Source organism: Tupaia chinensis, unplaced genomic scaffold (assembly GCF_000334495.1).
Source record: "Tupaia chinensis unplaced genomic scaffold, TupChi_1.0 Scaffold000182_1, whole genome shotgun sequence".
NCBI lineage: Eukaryota > Metazoa > Chordata > Mammalia > Scandentia > Tupaiidae > Tupaia > Tupaia belangeri.
The window spans coordinates 6669974-6691980 of record NW_006159657.1 but is presented as its reverse complement, the minus strand read 5'-3'; the positions used below and the strand labels follow the sequence as shown (position 1 = coordinate 6691980).

At 50.6% G+C, this 22007-nt stretch overlaps 1 protein-coding gene across 3 annotated transcripts in view; it reads left to right on the top strand.

Moving 5' to 3' along the window:
• Positions 1-22007, top strand: part of ABCC6 (ATP binding cassette subfamily C member 6) — a 60864-nt gene that overhangs the window by 1905 nt on the left and 36952 nt on the right. For 2 of the 3 annotated variants that reach the window (XM_006146568.3, XM_014587088.2), the window contains exons 3-11: positions 2466-2591; positions 2710-2838; positions 4150-4275; positions 5399-5460; positions 8565-8696; positions 12630-12827; positions 14545-14722; positions 19140-19289; positions 21691-21783. In XM_006146568.3, the coding sequence (XP_006146630.1) occupies positions 2466-2591; positions 2710-2838; positions 4150-4275; positions 5399-5460; positions 8565-8696; positions 12630-12827; positions 14545-14722; positions 19140-19289; positions 21691-21783 (1194 nt within the window). The remainder of the gene's footprint in view (positions 1-2465; positions 2592-2709; positions 2839-4149; positions 4276-5398; positions 5461-8564; positions 8697-12629; positions 12828-14544; positions 14723-19139; positions 19290-21690; positions 21784-22007) is intronic. The other variant, XM_027771081.1, reaches the window with a different exon arrangement.

Sequence of the window (22007 nt, the reverse complement as noted above, 5' to 3'; positions counted from 1 at the left end):
AACAGAGCAATACTGGAGAGGCCACAGAGGTACACTCACAGGGCCAAGGTTCCCCAAACAGACTTTGAAATTAGGAAAGCCGTGCACACACAACGCACAGGCACTCACTGTGTCCTGGACAGTTTACGGCTGCTGGAACCTGGCACGCCCGGGAGCATGCCACGTGTACCCCGGGGCACACGAGGTGGTTTAGTGCCACATGAGGTTGAGTCTTCTGAAAATGTTAACAGTTGTGCATTGACTTAGTTCCCCACTGGCAAAACAGATTATAGACTAGTTCTGTATTTATTTTAATGGTTAGATAAACGCTGGCATTCCATGTGTGAGCCTTCCCCCTCACTCATCCCCTTCCCCAAACATCTGTACGAATGGTCATTCACTCCCATACTTCTTTGATCGTTTTTTCTTCCTTGCCTGCCACTCATCCAGGGGTGGGCAAACCTAAGGGCCAGTTTATAGGAGTGGTCTTTTAAAAATTCATGGGAAAAAGAGCTATGCGTGGATTTTAAAATCTTTTGCAGCAAAATAAATTTGTACTTTAATTCCATTTCCCACAACCTTTTTGAAATTCCCTTACCATTGAGGATCTGCATACCAAGTGGTCTCTCTTCCAAACATGTAAGTCTGCCCCGAAGAAGTGTGAAAGTGGCCATAGGGAAAAGTAAACAGGCCTGACTCTGCTTCAGTAAAGTTTTACCTATAGGGCTGGCCCTGTAGCACAGTGGTTAGGAGCTATGCGTTGAGAGCCAGATCTCACATGGCTGACCACAGCTTGAATCCTGGCCCCAGGAGCTTGAAAAACACACTAGCAAGTGTGTGTGCATGCGTAAAATCCTGATGGGATGAAGAAATAGAGCAAAAAAGATTGTAGAATGTCTATACCCTCCTGGAAGGTGTTTTCTCTCTTTGTCTCTTGGGCATACATGCTCTCTGGCAATAATTTTTTTAAAACTTTAAAAAAAATTGACTTATAGTCACTGAAATTTGAGCTGCATATATATATATTTTTTAAAACTTTATCAGAGGGCACTTGTGTTCACCAGAGAGACGGAGAGGGAGAGGAAAAAAGCAACCCCCAATGGGACATGCAATCCTTTCTCCTGCATTTCTCTGTCCTGTTGCGATTTGGGGCACACCAAACTACCAAGGGTATTTCTCAAGCCTCTAGGTCCAGGATTTGAACCACATGGTCATCACATGATCTACCATGTGGGATCTGTCTCCCAGAACCACCAGGCCATAAAGCTGGCCCAGGTTGCATATTTTACATGTCAATACATATTATGCCTCTTTTAATTTTTTTTTTTAATGATTGAAAATGCAAAAAGCATTTTTAGCTCACAGGCCTACAAAAACAGGCAGCAGGCCAAGCTGATCTGTGGATGGTAGTTTGTCAATTTCTGCTTTAAATGAACTAGGGCATTTTTAGTAGCTTCTCAAGTGTGCCGGCTCTGGCCTTCTCACACGTGTGTCCATACTTGCTCACTGTTTTTAAAACAAATTATTTCTTTAATTTTATTTATTCATTCACATATTTTAATTTGACCAGAGAGAGACATAGAGAGAGAGAGAGAGGGAAAGTGAGAAAGCAAGCCACCAGGTCTGGGACTTGAACTGTGGTCAGCCATGTGGGAGTGTCCAGCATCTTAACCATCATGCCACCTGCTGGTCCCACTTGCTCACTTTTTTTCTTTCTCTATTTAAAAGAGAGACCAAAACACATGAGAGACATCCTAGCACCTTACTGACTCAACAGTTTCTCTTTGATTCAACAGCAGGGATTGAAAATGACTTCAACAGGGTACAGCTTGAGCATCCCTAATCTGAAAATCCAAAATCCAAAATACTGCAAAATCTGAAAACTTTCTGAACACTGCCATGGCATCACAAGCAGAAAATTCCACACCTGATCTCATGTGACCATTCACAGTCAAAATGCTTCAATACAAAAATATGACAAAAAATTGCCTCAGACCATGTATATACAGTATCTATGAAACATAAATGATTTTCATGCTCAGATGTGCGTCCCATTCCCAAGATCTCATTAGCTATATTCAAATACTCTGAAATCTGAAAAGGGATCCAAAATCTGAAACGCTTCTGGTCCCGCATTTTGGATAAGGGATAGTCATCCTGTATAAATAACTTTTGCACCTGATCATTTTCATTTCATGCTATCGCTTCATACCTACAGTCCTCTCGCTCATGCACTAGTGGAGCACCTTGTGCACTCTGGGAAACACTGAAGAGGCTCAAGTCCTCACTGCAAGTGATTTATGCAACAGCAACAGGCCAGGCTTGATCTGCAACCCTTCCATGCATGCTTCACATTGATTGGCGTGCTGGTAACCATGACATTGGTTCATGACAGGGCCCTGCCAGGATGTTGTGGCACCACTGTCCGCCTGGACATGTGGTCACCTCGCTGGACCTGGAATCACTCCGTTTGCCTGTTTCTCCAGGTGCTGGGGTTCACGCTCATGGTCCTGTGCACTTCCAGCGTGGCTGCTGCTCTTTGGAAAATCCAGCAGGGAGCACCCGAAGCCCCAGAATTCCTCATTCACCCCACGGTGTGGCTCACCACGATGGTAATGGCGACCATGGGCTGGAGCCGGCTCGCTCCTGACTGCCCCTGGGTGAGAATGGGGAGGAGCGGAGCCTCCCTCCCACCTGCACCTAAGGGCTCAACCTGCCTTCCTTCTGCAGAGCTTTGCCGTGTTCGTGATTCACATTGAGAGGAAGAAGGGGGTCCAGGCGTCTGGGGTGCTGTTCGGGTACTGGCTGCTCTGTGTTCTGTTGCCAGCTACCAATGTCGCCCAGCAGGCCTCGCAAGGGGTAAGTGGGGGCGCCCGGGCCACCTGGGGACACCAGAAGAGCCTAGTTTCAATCCTCGGGTCCCATCCCTCCTCCTTCCCCAGCACACATGGCTTATTCTCTACACGTACCCAGGTCACTTTAACTCTAGGGACATGCAGACGATCTCCGTCACCTGCAAGCAGCCATCATCTCACAATTTTTTATTAGAGAGCATGTGCATAAGAAAGAGAGAACCCCTCCAATGAGGCCCGGTCACGCCACAATCCTTTTCCCTCCAACTCCCCATCCTGTCAGGATCCTGGGCACATGTGGATACATCTGGTGTGTTTTTCAGGTTGCCAGAGCCAGGTCTCAAACCCTGGTTGGCCACGTGGGATCCTGCTATCTCTGTGCAGTGTTTAACTGCTGTGCTAGAGGGCTGGCCCACTATTCTTTTCTTCTTTTCTTTTCTTTTAGTGAAAGAAAGAGATTCTGACAGGGTTTTGCCATGTGCCAATCCTCCTGCCCCAGCATGGGTCCTGTGTCCGTTCCTCACCCAACCGTAGCAGCCAGGGGCCTGACATACTCACTGCCCAGGTTGCAATCACCTACCTGCTCCCGGTGAAAAATCAGTTCTGCAAAGCCCACCTGCCTCAGTATGGGGGAAAGTGGAGTGTCACGACCAGAAGGAGGGGTGGTGGGTGCAACAGCAATCCCCGTGAGCCAGCACAGACTCACGGTAACCTGCGGCTCATGTCACGTGTGTGCCCTCGAGCCTGCTGCTGTCTCGTCTCTGAGCTTTGGTTTCCCTGGGAAGTAAAATGGAGCAGTAAGCCCCAGCTTGGACCAGCGTGGGCAGGGACTTGAGGCTTGCTATAAAGAATGCCACATGTGCCCAAGGCAAACACATGCTCAATAAAACAAGCTCTCTTCTCTATGAACCGCCCCACCCACTCCGGAGAATGTTAGCCAAGAGGGGGCGGGATGAGAAATCAGGGTGGGTGCTGGAATGGAGGAAGGATCTCCTTGGTGGCACAAGGGGAAAGGTGAAATGGCCCTTCGTTCCCCCGTCCCGGTGGCAATGGCCAGTCATCCCCTGGGTAAGGGCACACCCCAGACAGGCTAGCCCACTGTTTGTGCAGCCTGATGTGTGTAAGTCAGGGGTTCGGAGTTGGACAACCAGGAACGCCAGGGACTCTGGCTCTCAGACACTGCGGGGCGCTGCTGCTGGTATGGAGACCCTTCCTGACTTCAACTCTCCCTGCCCGGCCCCACCCCAGCCCTGCGCCTCACAAGCCCCTGACTTCAGCCTGCCCAGACTCAGCAGAATATCTGCCTTCTCTCCCGCAGGGCTTCCAGAGCGCCCCCCTCCGCCACCTGTCCTCCTACCTGTGCTTGTCACTAGTGCTGGCCCAACTCGTGCTGTCCTGCCTGGTGGATCGACACCCCTTCTTTTCTAAAGACTCCCAGCCGTCTGTAAGTTCCCCAATCCCAACCCAGTGCCTTGTTCCTGCTCCCCTTCAGGTCTCGGTCTCCCCCGTGACCAAAGGGAGTTAAAGTAAAGCCTCGAGCTTTCCTTGTTTTACCCATTCTGCAAAAATGTGTGTTGCATCTCTAGCTAGGCCGCAGGTTAGCCGACGTCTTCTGTACAGGACAAGATAGAAAGGACTTTATGAGCAGTGACCATGTAACCATCTCACAGGGCAGCTCTGCCCTGTAGCACAAGAACTGCCTTAGCCAATCTGTCGGCAAGTGAGTGTGGCTGCGCTTCAGTGAAACTGTATTTGCAGAAACAGGCAGTGGGCCAGATTGAGCCTGGAAGCCATGGTTTGCTGACCCCTGCTCTGTGTCCCAGCTAGATGTCGAAGCTCTATGGTGAACAAGCAAACATAGTCCCTGTCCTCGTGCAGTAAGCAGGGGAGCCAGGTACTGGCCACGGAGTTCCACAAATGTGTAGAAAGTTACGCCTGGGAGAGGGCTCTACAGACTTTCATGCTCCATGGGAGCTCACACCAGGTGAGACCGAAGATGTTGGTGACATCAGGAAAGAATTCTGTGAGGAAGAACTGATCTGAGATCATCTAAAGAGATGCTCCTAGTCAAAACTACAATAGGACTCTTGGTTTTTTGCCTATCAGAATGGCAAAATAATTTAAAATTTGATCATGAGCGGTGATGGCAAAGATGTGGTGAAATGGGCAACTTTATACCTTATTGGCGAAGGGTCCAGGGTGACATGGTCTCACTGGAGCAGCAGGCAAAATCAGAAGGCAGATCCTCTTCACAGTTGCTGAGGGAGACCACTGAAAGTATCATTATCTGTGTGACGCGTGAGCTTTGCTGTGGGAACTTCTTGGCCTCAGTACAATAATAGTTTTTGTTCCAGGCACAATTAGTTCCTATCTTGTGGACACTGTCCTGTGGCCCAAGCCCTTTTTGCCCCGGCTGCTTGAAAGCACTGAAGGCACAGGGCACCTCGGTGTGCACTGTGGGTACTAAGCTCACGCTCAGTCCAGCCTGTCTTCCGGCCCTTGCTTCCCCTCGCCTCACTGTGGATTCCAGACAGAGGTCGCCACTCCCCCACTTTTGTCATTTGCAGAATCCGTGTCCAGAGGTTGGGGCCTCTTTCCCGTCCAAGGCCATGTTCTGGTGGGTTTCTGGGTAAGTAAAGGGGTAGTGAAGGGGCCCATCTGCATTTGCTGCTCTTCTCAGACAGGGTTAATCCCCACGAGGCTTCCTCCTGAGCTGAAAAGGCCCACCGGGCTTTCTCCATCCCAGACTCGGCCCTTCCCTCCCAGGGTGTCCACAGTCCACATCCTGTCCCTATTTACTCACCAGAATGAGGTCTGGGTTAGCATCCCAGCTCTGCCTCTTAGTGGGCCTTGTTAAAAATACCTAGAGTCTGTTTTCCCATCCGCAAAATGGGAACCGCTCCGCCCCCGTTAAAGGGAAGGTGCCTAGTGCTTGCCTGTCCCAGGTGCTCGATAAAAGTGCACGTCTTCCTCAGCTTCGGTCTGCCCATCAACATTTAATAAGCACCTACTATGTGCTGAGCACCAGGGGTGAGGAGATGAGAAACCAAGTCTCTACTCCCGGAAGGTTCCGGCCTGATGGAGAAGAGAGTGCTTCTCCATTGCCAGCCAGCACGCCAGGCACCGAGGAGGTGCCCGCCAGCCAGGACCCTGGGTCTGGGTGACATGTCAATCAGATCTCAGTACCACCAGACCTCATGGACTTAATTCCTGGCCTCACCTCTTCTTGGCTATGTGACCTTGGACAAGTCACTCAACCTCTCTGTGCCTCAGTCTCCACACCTTTAAAATGATAACAAGAATAGCATCTACCTTAAGGGCTGTGGAACTAAATGAGACAAAGTTTGTGAAGCACTTGAATAGGGCTCAGCACACAGTGGGGGGGGGGCATCTATACAGGGGTTGCTAAATAAGTGAAGAATAGGGCTGTCAGGTGGCATAGTGGTTAGGGTGCTGGACTCCCACACGACCAACCGCAGTTCAAGTCCCAGACCTGGCAGCTTGTTTTCTCACTTTCTCTGTCTCTCTCTCTAGTCAAATTTAAAAAATAATAACAATGATGGATAAAATGAAACAATTCTTTAAAAAAATAAGTGAAGAACATGCGGCTCCAGTGTGTGGACTTGGCATAGTGAGCACAGGAGCTGGTCAACAGCCCTCCCGGGAGTTCAGCCCTCAGACTCCTGAACGCAGGCGCGGAGGGACCACCTTCGTGCTTTCTGCCTCACTGGGGTTCCACCTCTACTCTGTTTACTGAAGGTTTTTCCTTAGATTGACTTGATTTTGTTACTCTGATTAATTTTTTTATTAAAGTAAACCTTTTCCTTTTTTTAAAATTTAACTTTATTTACTTATTTATTTATTTTAATTAGACCAGAGAGGGACAGAGTGAGAGAGAGAGAACGTGAGAAAGCAAGCCGCCAGGTGTGGGACTCAAACCATGGTCGGCCATGTGGGAGTCCAGTGTCCTTAAGCACCACACCACTTGGGACAGAGGAGAGATAGGGAGAGGGAAAGTGAGAAAGCAAGTCAGCCACATGGGAGTTCAGCACCCGTAACTGCCACACTTGCTAGCCCCAAAGTAAACTTTCTATTGCTGCCAAAATTGGAAAACTCCGGACTCGTCATTTAGGAGAACTCTGAAATAACTGCAGGGAAAACCCATCAATGCTCGTCATTTCTAGGTCGGAGCTGATGCTGCCCGACTTTACTCTGTTAGGAGAGGGATTGGCGAGGCGCAGAGTAGAACCACAGACCAACACCAAGCCAGACCCTTCTCCCTGGTGTCACAGAGAGATTAAAGGGACCTCAAGGGCCAGCCTATGGCCCAGAGGTTAAGGAGCTGGATCCCGCATGGCTGACACCACAGTTCAAGTCTTGGATCTGGTGGCTTGAGAAATGGGTCAGATGCACGTGCATACTCAAAAACCCCAACATGGAGGAGAAGGGATTGTGGCGTGTGCATGCCCCATCGGGGTGCTTTCTCACTTTCCCTTCACTCTCTCTCTCTCTCTCTCCCCTGAGAGTGCATGCATCCTCTGGCAAATTTTAAAAATTAAAATAAAATAAATAAAGGCATCTGAAAAGAAGACAAGACTCCCACTATGGAAGGCTGTAGAATTTAATTGCTCAGGTTCATGCCGATTAGAGTCATCTCAGACCAGCCAGTGCCTTGGGGAAACACTCCCATTTTAAGGTGAGAAAACTGAGGCCTCCTGATTCCTCTGGGGCAGGAAGTGACCTGCCCCAGGTCATGAAATGTGCCTCATTGGACAGATCTTGCACCATGTCAGGAGGTGAAGATTCGGAGGAGGGAGCAGGAGGCACGTGCTACCTTTGCCCCTGTGAGCTCCCAACCAACAGAGAAGAAAGACACTAGACAAATAACGAGACCAAAACAGCAAACGGCCATGCTTGGACAGGCACTATAAAGAGACTTGGGAAACTGTGGCCACTTGTCACACACTTACCTGGGCCGGGGATCAAAATGGGCTTTCCTAAGGAAGGCAGGTCTAAGTTCAGATGTGAGGGGTAAGAAATGGCCAGGTGATTAAGGCACTGGACCCCACAGGGCCGACTGTGGTTCAAGTCCCAACCCAGTGGCTTGAAAAACACACCAGGCACCTGTGCATGCGTGCCCAAAATCCAAGAGAGATCGAGGAGAAGAGATTGTGGCATGGCCATCCTCCCCAGGGATGATTTCCCACTTTCCCTCTTTCTCTCTTTGTCTCTCTCTGGTGGGTGCCTGCACCGGATGGCAAAAGCCTAAAAAAATTTTTTTAAGTTAAAAAAAAAAAAATTTAAGCAGAGCCTTATGCAGGGTCAAAGGTCCTGAGGCCAGATGACCGGAGTGGTAAATGAGGAATGTTCAACGATGAAGGAGTTCAGGTTTCCTCCCAGATGACGGTTTGGGGCCGTGGCCTTCTGACTCTCAGGGAGCTGTGTCCGCCCTGCCACCTAGGCTGTCTCTTAATCTGGCCAAGCTGCTAGTTCTTCCTCATTTATAAAATGGGCCAATGATAACGTTCCATAAAGGCTCACCTGAGAATTAAATGAGACAATCCTTATAAACCGTGGCACGCCCTGCAAATGTTAGGTAGTGTGAGGTTAACTGCTTTCATTTTACCCAGCGGCACAGAGAGAGGAGGTGACTTACCCAGGGTCACACAGCTACTGGGCTGGGATTCTGCAGGGGAGAGAGCAGAAGGCTTCCCTGATGACCCTCTTTCACAGGCTGGTCTGGCAAGGCTACAGGAGGCCACTGAGGCCAAAAGACCTCTGGTCACTTGGGAGTGACAACTCCTCAGAAGAACTTGTTCCCCGACTGGAAAAGGAATGGAAACGGAACTGCAATGCAGCCCAGCGGTGAGTGTGTGGGGGGGCAAAAAACTTACCTCAATGCATAAATCAAGTTAAATAAAATACTTCTTTAAAAAAGAGGAGGCGGGCCAGCAGGTGGCATGGTGGTTAAGGGCGCTGGACTTCCACATGACCAACCGCGGTTGGAGTCCTGGATCTAGTGGCTTGCTTTCTCACTTCTCCCCCCTTCACTCTGTCCTTATTTTGTCAATTTTAAATAAATAAAGTTTAATAAAATAATTTTTTAAAAAAGAAAAAAAAAAATCTCACCTCAATGCTTAGTCGACAAAGCTCATCACTGGTCTCCAGCCCAGGCCCGGCCCTCCATGCGCTCCTTCAGCACACGTCTCCTCTGCCCCCTGGTCCCACGAAGCATCGGCTGATCAGATTCAAGACAGTTCCTCCCACTGGACCCAATCAGAGGTGGACAAACAGGAGCCCTGGGGGAGGAATAGCAGGCGGGTCTTACAGGGGTGTTTTAAGACTGGAAGCAGAGTTTTTTTCACAGCGGGTTTGCTGACAGAACACAGGTGTCGTGAAAACCACAGCTACATCAAAGCCAGAATGGGAAAGGAGACTTGAGACCAGCAATTATTATGTGACTATCAGCGATGCCCCAGGACGCAGAGACTTTATCAAAACCATGATTACAGGCACATCTCAGGCCCACCGTGCTGTCCTGATTGTTGCTGCTGGTGTTGGTGAATTTGAGGCTGGTATCTCCAAGAATGGGCGGACCCGTGAGCATGCCCTTCTGGCTTACACACGGGGTGTGAAACAACTAATTGTTGGGGTTAACAAAATGGGTTCTACTGAGCCACCCTACAGTCAGGAGAGATACGAGGAAATTGTCAGCACCTACGCTAAGAAAATCGGCTTCGATCCCCACACAGCAGCTTTGTGCCAACTTCTGGTTGGAATGGTGACAGCATGTTGGAGCCAAGTGCTAATATGCCATGGTTCGAGGGATGGAAAGTCACCCGTGAAGATGGCAATGCCAGTGGAACTGCACTGCTGGAAGCCTGGGTGGAATCCTGCCACGACTTGTCCAAATGACAAGCCCTTGTGTCTGCCCCTCCAGGATGTGTACAAAACTGGTGGTATTGGCACTGTCCCTGTGGGCTGAGTGGAGACTGGTGTGCTCACACCTGGTACGGTGGTCGCCTTTGCAGCAGTCAATGTGCAACTGGAGTAAGGTCTGTTGAAATGCACCATGAAGCTCTGAGCGAAGCTCTTCCCGGGGACCACGTGGGTTTCAATGTCAAGAACTTGTCTGTCAAAGATGTTCAATGTGGCAATGTTGCTGGTGACAGCAAAAATGACCCCCCAATGGAAGCAGCTGGCTTCAAGCTCAGGTGATTATCCCAAACCATCCAGGCCAAATCAGTGCTGGCTATGCCCCTGTACTGGGTTGTCAAGCTCACATTGCTTGCAAGTTTGCTGAGCTGAAGGAAAAGACTGATCGCTGTTCTGGTGAAAAGCTGGAAGATGGCCCTAAATTTTTGAAATCTGGTGATGCTGCCATTGTTGATATGGTTCCCGGCAAGCCCGTGTGTGTTGAGAGCTTCTCTGACTATCTTCTTCTGGGTCGTTTTGCTGTTCGTGATATGAGACAGACAGTCGCCATGGGTGTCATCAAAGCTGTAGATGAGAAGGCTGCTGGAGCTGGCAAGGTCACCAAGTCTGCCCAGAAAGCTCCGAAGGCTGAATGAATACCCTGAATTCCTGCCACCCCAGCCTTAACCAGTGGGGGAGGGACAGTCTCAGAACTGTTTGTCTCAACTGGCCATTTAAGTTTCATAGTGAAAGACTGGGTAAAGATAACAAAGCACCGTAAAACCTTCAGAAGGAAAGGAAAATGTTTTGTGAACCATTTTGTTTTTGTGTGTGTGGCAGTTTTGTTATTAGTTTTTAAAATCAGTACTTTTTTATTATTTAACTTTACTATTTTCCAGTTGGTCAGAGAGAGACCGAAAGGGGGAAAGGGGGAGAGAGAGAGAGAGAGAGAGAGAAAGGAAGAAAGCAAGCCACCAGGTCCAGGACTTGAACTGTGGCCGGCCATGTGGGAGTCCAGGGCCCTTATCCACCTCACCACCTGTTGGCCGTAAAATTAGTACTTTTTAATGGGAAAATCTTGACCAAAAGTCTGTCGCAGAATTTTGAGACCTATTTAAACAAAGTTTAATGAGGAAAAAAGAAAGGACTGGAAGCAGAGGGTTGGGTGGTGGCCTGTGACATGAGGCAACTACTCACGTACTATGTCACCCGTTAGCCCTTTGCAGGCACCCCTCAGTCTGTTTTCCCCCATCATTTGACATTCATTGAGTATCTACGGGAGCTGGGAATCCCCCAGTAGAAAATACAGGCAAACGGTCTACCCACCTGGACTCCTGACAAGACAGATGAGGAAGGGGCTGGAGGGGGAGGCGTGGCCATGAGGTCAGTAGACTCACGTAGGATCTGATCGGGAGAAATGTTCAGGGGAGGCCTCTGCAGGGAGGTCACCTCTTCACGAAGGTGACATCCTTTTGCCATTTGAATCCCAAACACCAAATCACTGATGAGCAGCAGAGCAGTGAGGAGGCCGAGCCACAGCCCTCCGGAAATACCAAACCACACACAAGCCGGGTCAGGGTGAGCGAGTGGTCAGGGCCTCACCTTGGCCTGCATGCCAGGGTCTGGCCAGCTGAGCTCGCCGGAGGCCTTTTCTTTCTCCCCTTCTCTTCACTCCTGGTGGGCCCCAGGGTGCCTGATGAACAAGGAGGTGCATGTGAACTGTGAGTCGCAGTCTGGGCTCAAGGCCCTGCTCCGCCTGGAGGTGAGATGTCGGCAGGGGAATGCTGCCGCCCCTCAGCCTCAGCCTCCTCAAGAGCCTTGTCCCACTACATGGCAAGAGGCCGAGGAGACTCCATGAGCTCGTGTGTATAAAGGGCCGATCCCGGCTCCTGGTTCCACTGCAGATCTGTAAGAGGCATTGGGATTATGCCCCCCCTCCCCCCCACTGGTTGTCAGAGCCAGAAGGGACTCGGTGAGTGCGACCTGCCAGCCTTTCACAAACAGAGGCAGAGGCACAGGGGCCAGCCTACCAAGACCTCAGCAGCTGCCTCACCCCAGCCTCGTGCTATGGACCTGCCTGCCTCAGGGAGGGTCTCCTGACTCCCCTTCCCAGCCTCCTCCTCTCCCCTCACCTGAGCTCCGCCCTGCGGCCCCTGGTCATGGCCAAGGGCTGGGATCTTCCTGCTTCAGCAAGGCCGCAACTTCAGCCCGTGGTTTCACCCAGAAATGGAGCTCCAGCAGGGCCCACGGAGAACTGCTCTGAGATGACTCCATATCACCTGAGGGCCTGCTGGCCACCTGCTGGTTGTCACTGTCCTCCCTCCAAGGAGGCCACCCGATGAAGAAAGTGCTTGAGCTCTGGAGGCAGAATTGGGGCCATATCCAAGTCCTTTCACTTCTCGGGCACGCCCGTGGACAAGTAGTAGTTCACCCCTCCGAGCCTCCATTTCCTCACCTGCGAAATGGGGCATCCACAGCTTGTTCTAGTCCAGGGGACTAAGGAACGCCTGGCGCACAGCAGGTCTCAGCGTGTGTGCATCCCTGTGACCGTCTGAGGCCTTGGGGCTGCCCACAGCTTGTTCTAGTCCAGGGGACTAAGGAACGCCTGGCGCACAGCAGGTCTCAGCGTGTGTGCATCCGTGCGTGTGCATCCGTGTGCGTGCCTCCCTGTGACCGTCCGAGGCCCTGGGGCTGCCCTTCTCCCCACCCCACCCAGCTGACTCTCTCCTCAGTGGGGCCTCTGGGTGACAATGAGGAATGGGTGAGGGAGCCAGGCTGGCACCAGGCACCCGTGTGGTTGGTTATGGCCCTTTAGCCCGTGGGCCTGCTGCTGCCAGCTGAGACTATAAAACAGGACCCAGCGCTCTTTCTTCTCTCCCTAAGGCGCACCGTGGCACCCAGAAGGAAAGGAGGCAGCAGTGTGGAGGCCCCTGAAACTGAGGCCTTCCTGCAGCAGGAAGGGGGCCAGCGGGGCCCACTGCTGAGGGCCATCTGGCAGGTGTTCCACTCAACCTTCCTCCTCGGGACCCTCAGTCTCGTCATCAGCGATGTCTTCAGGTTTGCTGTCCCCAAGCTCTTCAGGTGGGTTCTGGCTGGAGTACCTTACTAAGGTCCCTTCATGGCATCCTTCCAGGAGGAGGGCTTCAGCCTCCCTGCCTACACCTCTGGGTTCATGTGTATAACAGGGCAATCTGGCACCTGGCTCCATCCCAGATCACCACAAGATGGATAAGAAGGATGCTGAGGAAGGGAAAATGTAATGCGAAAGGGACTGACTCCAGGAGGGCAAACGAGTGAACTCTCACCTGACAGGACCAGCTTTTGCTGTGTAACAAAACACCCCAAAAGTGAGTGGCTTAAAACCACAGGCAAGGCCAGCAGGTGGAATGGAAGTTAAGGCACTGAATCCCATATAGCTGGCTTCATGGTTCAAGTCCCAAACCTAGTAGTTTGAAAATTACACCCCGTGCATGTGCATGCATGTGTGCCCAAAATCCCAAGAGGAAAATGGAGGAGAAAGGATTGTGGTATGGCCATCTCCCTGGGAGGTGATTTCTCACTTTCCCTCTATCTCTGTCTCTCTCCAGTGAGTGCACATACCCTACAGAAAAAAAAAAAACAATGAAAAAACAAACAAACAAAATTCCACAGGCATTTAATTTTTTAGCTCATGATTATGTGGGTCAGCAATTTGGGCTGGGCTCAGCTGGGCGGTTCGTCTCTCCACTGGGTTACTCATGTGTCTGGGTTGTATGGAGACTGGCTGGTCCAAGATGGTCATTGCTGCTCTGTGTGTCCCTGTTCTTTACAAGGCTAGCTCAGGCTGGTTCACGTGGCTGCTTGGCAGGATTCCAAAAGAGAGCATAAGCTGCATTTTCTCTTCAGGGCCAAGTTGGAAGCTGGCAGAGCTTTGCCTGTATTGTGTTGTTTTGGCCGAAGCTGAGCAGCCAACCCAGATTTAAGGGGTGGTGTATTAGTTTGCTCAGGCTGCCATAACAGTTCCACAGAATATAACAGAGCTCCACAGAATGGGGGCTTACACAACAGAATGTGTCTTCTCACAGTGCAGGAGGCTGGACATCCCACATCCAGGTGTCAGCAGGGCTGGTTTCTTCCGAGGCCTCGCGTCTTGCTGTTCCTCACATAGGCTCTCCTGTGTGTGTGCGTGCACTCACCCTCCGTGTCTCCTGTGTGTCCAAACTTCCTCCTGGGGGAAGGACATAGAGCACTAGAGTCTACCCTAATGGCCGCGTTGTAATCTTGTCACCTCTCTAAAGGCCGCTTCTCCAAACACAGTCATATTGTGAGGCCCTGAGGGTTAAGGCTTCAACATAGAAATTACGTGGGAATAAAACCCCCCCCTTTAATCAGCGAAATTGCAAAGTCACATTGAAAGGGAGTATGGGCCTAGCCCCATAGCCTAGTGGTTAAGGTAAGCCGGATGCCACGTGGTCAACTATAGTTCAAATCCTGGCTCAGGCAGCTTGAAAAACATGCTGGATGCTTGTGCATGCATGCATGCCCCAAATCCTGACAGGATGGAGAGATGGAGAGGCGAATGTGACAAGACCACTTGAGAGAAGTTTTCTCCTCTCTTTCTCTGGCATGTCTTCTGACAATTAAAAAAAAAATAAAAGAAAGAAAGAAAGAAGAAAAAAGAAGTATGCACATTTGGAGAAACTATTGCGGTTATTTTTGCAAAAATATCTTCCACACAGACTGACTGCATACCTGGCTGACTTGGGCAAAGGCCATGGGCGCTTCATCTGACCAGCTGTCTCTTCTCCCTCCCTCCAAGCCTTTTTCTGGAGTTCATGGGTGACCCCGAGTCCCCGGCCTGGCAGGGCTACCTCCTTGCAGTGCTGATGTTCCTCTCGGCCTGCCTGCAAACGCTGTTCGAGCAGCAACACATGTACAGGCTCAAGGTGCTGCAGATGAGGCTGCGGACAGCCCTCACTGGCCTGGTGTACCGAAAGGTGAGCTCACGGGGTGAGGGACAGGCCTTTCCAACCAGGAAGGGTACAGCAGGCCCTTATTCCTTACTTGCTCAAGGTGGCTCACACTATACATTCACCTCCTTATTTATTTCTGTAAGATCTTGTATAATCTGACACTGATGATGCCGAGGAGATTCAACCCATAGGAGACAGTCTCTACTTGGGGTGTAAGGGTCCTTGGCTTCATGAAGGAAAGCATTCAGCAGTGAGCCTTTGAGGAAGAGTAAAAGCAAGTTTATTAAGAAAAGTGTACAGAGCAGACCACTGCATAGGTGGACAGCCCAGTGATGGGAGATGGGTGAACAATTATGTTCCTTCCTCAGGTAGACAGGATCAAGGGTTTAACCTGAGATGAGCTGCCACTGTCGCCAACAATTTCCCTGGTTGTCAGCCTCGAGAGGAAAGGGAGATAGAGAAGGATGACCCTGTAGGCAGAGCAGCCCTGCCCTTCAGTGGGTGTCCGGCTTATATGGCTTTGACCCAATGCTAGGCTAAGTAAGGGCAGTTTACTCCAGGAAAGGAGCAATGGATTTCCTAGAACCAAGGTCTCTCCCACTTTCGGGCCATATTAAGGCAGTTACGGTCACTGCTGTGGTTTTTCCAAGTTGTCAAGGCAGGTACGATGAGGGTCTGAGTTTGGAGCTTAGGCAGCGGTCATTCCAGGTGCCATCTTGGTTTCCACTAGTTCAGACTCAATGTCTCAGCTGCTTCTTGTCTGTCAGGTTTGGTTGTTTTACCTTGGCGTTTGGAACGTCCCTTGCCTCTGTCCCTTCCTGTCTCACTGAGATCTCTCCAACCTCATTGCCTCACACACCTCCTCCTCTGCCCATGCTCACTCCAGCTACACAGGTCTCCTCCATACCAAACACACTCGGCATCCTCCCACTTTAGGGCCTTTGCACATGCTGTTCCTGCCCCCCCCCCCCCATGGTCCATATCATGCCTTGGTCATCCTGGGTTCCAGTCCTGGCAGAGACACTTCAACCTCTGTGTGACTCTGTGTCCTTAACTGTGAAGTGCATCTCACTCATTATCCTCTTCAACTAGTTCCCTTCTGCCCACCCCGCATTAGTTTAAAGGGCTAACCTCCTGCTGTGGAGGCATGGATAGAGGTCCACCAGCAACGGTTACCAGGCAACGCTCCTGTAAAGATGACCCTCATTACCTGTTGGCAGGAGGTTCTGTTAATGCAGTGGTCCCTAGCCTTTGTTGGCAACTGAGACGGGTTTTGTGGAAGGCAATTTTTCCACGGACAGGGTGGAGTATGGTTTCTGAGAGTGCACAAACGAGCTTCTTCATATGCGCAGTTCGCAATAGGGCTCTGTTGAGGGAACAGCCAAGCTCCACATAAATAATAATACAGTCTATTCTAAACATAAGATTGACTAACCTAGACCCAGAGAAAGACAAGAGTATCTCTTGGGATGCTCAGATGTAGGGGTTCTTTTTATTTTGTTCTGAAAGCAGAAGTTATCAATCAGCATAAGGAGTCTTTTACACTGGATTAGCCACAAATGGAGGGACATCCGTAAATAGAAGCTTGTAGGTTATAGGTGAGTTTAAAATTCTTAGGTTAATAACTGGGGAGGAAAAAAACCAAAAACACGTCTTTGCTCCCAAAAGAAAATCAGCAAATATATTCTCCCATTCCAAGGGTTGTCTTTTCAATTAGTGTGGCACATATATTCTATGGACTATACTCAGCCTTAAGAAAAAAAATGAGACCCTGGCATTTGATAGGAAGGGGACGAATATGGAAGACTTGATGCTTAGTGAAGGAAGCCAAACTATGAAAGACAAGAATTGTACGTCCTGCTTAACATATACTGAATGTCTGCACTCTATGGCAGAAACCAACAGATTAGATGCTATAATAGCAGGGAGAGCAAGTGTGGATACTAGACAGTGTGGAGTGAGAGGGAGGAAATCAAGGGGGAAAAAGCATTGACTGGAAAATTATCTGTGGATGAGAATGTGTATGATAATATCTTTGGACTAATGTGTGTGTGTAAATGATAAATAAAAACTAAAAAAAAAAAGGAAAGAAAAGAAAATCAGCAAAGGAATGCCCATACTTCCTTCACTTGAACAGAGATAAGAAGGCTTTCACTACACAGTCATAAAACACCATATCAGGGACAGGATGAAGGACGCATCCCCTATCAGTGGAGCCAAGTGGCCCGTTAATGTGTGCGACTCCTGCAGGCCCTTTGGAAAGAATTCTGGAGTAGGAAAATGTAGTCAGACTCCAGTCTGCCATTAGGTTCCTGTCTCACTGAGATCTCTCCGACCTCATTGCCTCACACCCCTCCTCCTCTGACTGTGCTCATCCGCAGGAGGAGGAGCTCAGAGCTCCGGCATTAATGAAGCCCTGGGGAGTGCTGCAAACATGATGAAGCCTGTCACTCAGGCACCTTCACCTTCTGCTGTGGCCCGTTCCTAACAGGGCTGGGGACCCCTGAGTTAGTACCTGGTGGGGAGCCAGAGCTTTGGTGTCTATCTGTGCAGGGCCCCCTCTGGGGACCTAGAAGCTAAGCCCATGACACTGTGGCTGCTGGAGGAGGCTCCTGTGGGAATGGACGGCAGGCCAGGGCGGGTCTCCCTGTGTGAGCCTCCTCTGTCACAGCTGAGCTGCTGCCTCTGCGAGCAGGGCACAAGGTAACAGCTCCTGGATGGCCCTGGGGTTGCTCCTGGGCCACCCTGCTGGCAGGCTGGTTCAACCTCAGCCCCAGCACTGGGGCCGGGCGCAGCTGTTCCGGTTTTAGGAGTCCAAAGGTTTCCTGGAGCCTAAAAGGAAGGCCGCCTGCCTGTGGGGGCAGCCAAGCTGTCTTTGATCTGGTGAGGCTCCGCTCCCCTTGCTACCCTGGGGCTGCTCCTTTATGGCTCTTATCAACACTGTTACTAAGGCATAAATGAGGAAAAGTCTTTACCAAGTGTTCCTTCCCAGCTCAACTCTAGTCCCTCCCTGGAGAGCAGCCCCTGCCTCTGGTGTTCACAGCGGCTAGGGGTGGGCACACAGAGTGGGTGCTTTTTAAAGACTTACTGAATAGAGAATTTCTGCTCTCAGCCATTCCAACTCATCCTCCACGCCCTCACACAACAGGGAGAGGACCGCAGGCGGAACTTAGCATTCAGCCGGCTGGAAGTGGCCCCTACCATGCCTGGACCAGGGTAGACTGAGGCTGCCAGAGACCCAGCTAGGTGTGAGAGCACATAAAATGCCTGTGGGGGTTGGCCTATGCTTACGTGTCCTGGACACAGCCCTGCACAGGCACTTACAAACCCTCTGATTTGGGGCAAGGTGCACAGCTTCTGTGAGCCTCAGCTACAAAACGGGGTTGGTAATTGTGCACTTCACTGATTCCAGTCTCAAGTTTTCCCACTGTTGAACACTTCTGACATTCACATGTGTCTTGCATGTCTTCATTTTTTTTTTTTGAGGGGTAGAGGTTTTTGCCTTAGGGCATAGGTGCCCCTAGAAAGAAAGAGACAGAGATAGTGAGAGGGAAAGTGAAAAATTACCCCCTGGGTGGATGGCCACCCTGCAATCCCTTCTCCTCCATTCTCCTCCCAGGATCTAGGGCATACACACACATGCGCTTGGCATGGTTTTGAAGCCACTGGGTCCAGGGCTCAAACTGTGGTCGGCCATGTGGGAGTCCAAGCAACATCACTGCTTCACCATTTGCTGGCTCCTCACATATCTTAATTAAATGGGGATAATATTTTCCTTACTGATACCAAAATAGAGCGTGTTATCTGTGGCATTCTAGCTGAAATGTAACAAGGTAGTTCTTGGGCCAGCCATCAAGTGGCTGAGGCAGCCGGATCCCACATGACTGACCGTGTAGTTCAAATCCCAGACTCAGTGGCTTGACAAACACAGGGCATGTGTGCATGCATATCTAAAATCGCAAAAGGAAGAAGGGGCAGAGAAGGCATTGTGGCATGACCTTGCCCCATAGGGGGTGTTTTCTCATCTTTCTGTCTCTCTCTGGCTAGAGCATGTACCCTCTGGCAAAAACTTAAAAAGAATAGGTTAGTTCCTACTTCAAACAGTTGCTGTGCGCCCCCCAGGAAATGAAGCTGCTCAGTCGTGCAGTGTGTCGGACAGTGAGCCCTCGGCCAATGACCAGCACGACACCATCGGTGGCGTTTGTGTGTGTTATTGTCACTGCTGCAGGGCCATTGGGGCTTGGGAGTACTTCCATTTTGTCATTTCTCTGGATTCTCACCTGGGCCCTGGGAGGGTGGCTCAGGTGATTTTGCTGGCCCACTGCAGACAAGCAAACAGAGGCCCAGGGGGTGGGAGACCAGCCCAGCATCACCAGGCCAGCGTCAGCACCTCAGCCTCCCCCAGCCACCTCCTCCCTTCAGAGTCCTTCCTCCCACCCAGGTGCTGGCTCTGTCCAGAGGCTCCGGGAAGAGCACGGTGGGGGACGTGGTCAACCTGGTGTCCGTGGACGTGCAGCGGCTGACCGAGAGCGTCCTGGGGTGGGGCCTGCCGCTGGTCTGGATCGTCGTGTGCTTCGTCTACCTGTGGCAGGTGCGGCTCAGCTGTGGGGGGCGGGTTTGTACTGAATCCCGTCCTCCCCTCTACTCTCCCTCCTCCTCTGCCTCCTCCCCTCCCCCTACTTCCCCAGGAGGCAGATAGGCACCCTTTAAAGTTACTGCGATGCTGAGACATCATCACCATCAACAAAAAAGACAGAAAAAGACAACTTTGGGGAGACGAAATTGCTTTCTGAGAAAGTATAAAATGGCCATCAGGCAAAAAAGAAAAAAATAATCAGACTTTTTTCTGACTTCTTTTTAGTTTATGGTATGAATTTTTCTTTTTTGTTTGTTTGTTTTCTTTTCTTTTTAAATTAAAATCCCAGACTTCTCAGTGGGTTCAAATCCTGCCTCTTTTTTTTTAAATCCCTGGAGGGCACTCAACAAAGAGACAGAGGTAAAGGGAGAAAGCACCCCCCTCCCCCCGTGGGCACGGTCTCCCTGTGGTCCCTTCTCCAGTTCTCTATCCTGTGGGGATTCCGGACACACACGCCTAGTGCGTCAAATCCTGCTTTTATCACTTACAACTTGTAAGACCCTGTACAAGTATTAGTTGTTATTATTATGAAGAAGAGGAAGAGAAAATGGGAGGACATGGGAGAATTCAGGGTACTTGGTCCAGAGGACTCACAAACTACAGTGATGAAAATCAGTTATGACCGAAAAGATATCTGCGAATAATACACACACTTGCATTTTCCTTGTGCTTTCTCACCTCTCGGGGCAGACGGTTCCTCACTTCGCCATGAGACCCTGGCTAAGCAGGAGTGGACTTTGGGGCTGCTATAGTTGGGTGATACCATTTTTGCCAGAGACAAAGAGTTTAACCTTCTGTCCACATCTGAGTACTTTTCCAAGCCTGGTAGTGGGTGTTTGCTTTCTGGGAAATTGTGTACACACACAGCCACTAGGTGGCGCCATTGCCACACAAATTAAACAAACTGGGCGCTAATGCCTGAGATTAGAAACTAGTGTTCCTGGGCTGGCAGGTGGCATGGTGGTTGAGGGTGCTAGACTTCCACATGTATGACATGTGGTTCAAGTCCCAGACCTGGTGGCTTGTTTTCTCACTTTCTCTCTCTCTTTCTGTCTCTCTCACACTGGCCAAATTAAAATAAATAAATGTAAATAAAATAATGCTTTAAAAAGAAAAAGAAAATAGTGTTCCCAAGGGCTAAGAGGAGAAACTGAGGCATGCAGACTGGAAATGGCTAGGACCTGTCTAGAAAATGGACCCAAGTAAACTCCAAAGGAATCCTGAAAACCACAGCAACTTTATCACTTATTCTGGTTTGGCCCTGCAGCCTAGTGATTAAGGGACCTGGGTCCCATATGGGCCCACTGGTGCTGGAATCTGACCCCCTTGAAAAACATGCAATGCACATGTATATGTGCCCCAAATCCTGACGGCTCGAGAAATGGAGAAGGGATTGCAGCAAGCCCGTGTCCCAAGGTCTCTTTCTCTGCAAGCACCCACACCCTTTGACAATTAAAAATAATTATTTGTTCTACCCCTACACAGTTTTCAGATCCCAAAGCACAGAAAGAACATAACTCTCGCAGTCACAAAGCCGGTAGGAGGGCGGGCTTGCCAGGCAGGGCTCAGGACGTCAGATGGAATGAGTGGCCCAGCTGTGGCGTGATGCCATGCCGGCAGACCACCGTGCAGCAACCTGAAGCCAGCTGGGAGGCCCACGTTGGAGACCTGGCCCACCCTAACAGCCAGGCACAGCAGTGTGTTCCTGTAGTCAGAGCCCAGACAGGAGAATCATGACACAGAGAGACCTCGTCTAGAAAAAACATTTTTTTTCGTAGTTTAAGTATGTCCCAAATATTGCATGATATACTTACGCTAACTTATCCACTCTTTATCTGGCATTCAGATTTAACTGGGTATCCTCTGTTTGCTAAATCTAGCAATGCGCATGGGGCACAATGAAGACTAGGATAGTAATCAATCATAGCATGTGGGGAAATACCTGTCTCATTTCACAGATGAAGGAACTGCCACTTAGGGAGGGTAAGTGACTCGCCCAAGGCCGTACTAGGACCTGTCAGAGTCAGGATTTGAACCCATGTCCAGAGGTCTCGTCTTCACCTTCTGGGCTGGGAGCATCCCCACCCCTCCTGTCTCCATGCGAGACCTGTTCAGGGTCTAACCACTCTCCCCATGGTGTGAGGTGGGTTGTCCCCCTCCCTGACGAGGACAGACCCCGTCTTCAGTAGGAGTCTCTTGGAGACCCCTGGAGTCCTGGTGCCACAACCTGGTGGCTGCCCTTGTCAGGTTCCCTGACGTCCCCCTGTCCTGGGCCCCACGTCTGATCAAATACCTCAGGGTCTGCAGCCAGGTTCCTGGGGGAGGGATCTCATGACCGTCTGCCCCATGTCTCCAGCTTCTAGGACCCTCCGCCCTCACTGCCGTCGCTGTCTTCCTGAGCCTCCTCCCTCTGAATTTCCTCATCACCAAGAAGAGGAACCACCATCAGGTCTGGCGTCCGGGGCAAGGTTCAAGCCAAGCAGAAAGGAGGGAGGACTCGCAGGTTTTGGGCCACTTTGGTGCCAGAGATGGGGAGGGGAGAGGGCTGCGAGGCCGGGGGCCTTGTCATGGTGCGGTCTGCCCCTCACTCAGACCTGGGTCCCCACACTCCCATGCTGGTGGATGGCGGCCCCATCTTTCCAGCACTCAGGCCACAAGCTGGGGATCGGCCGT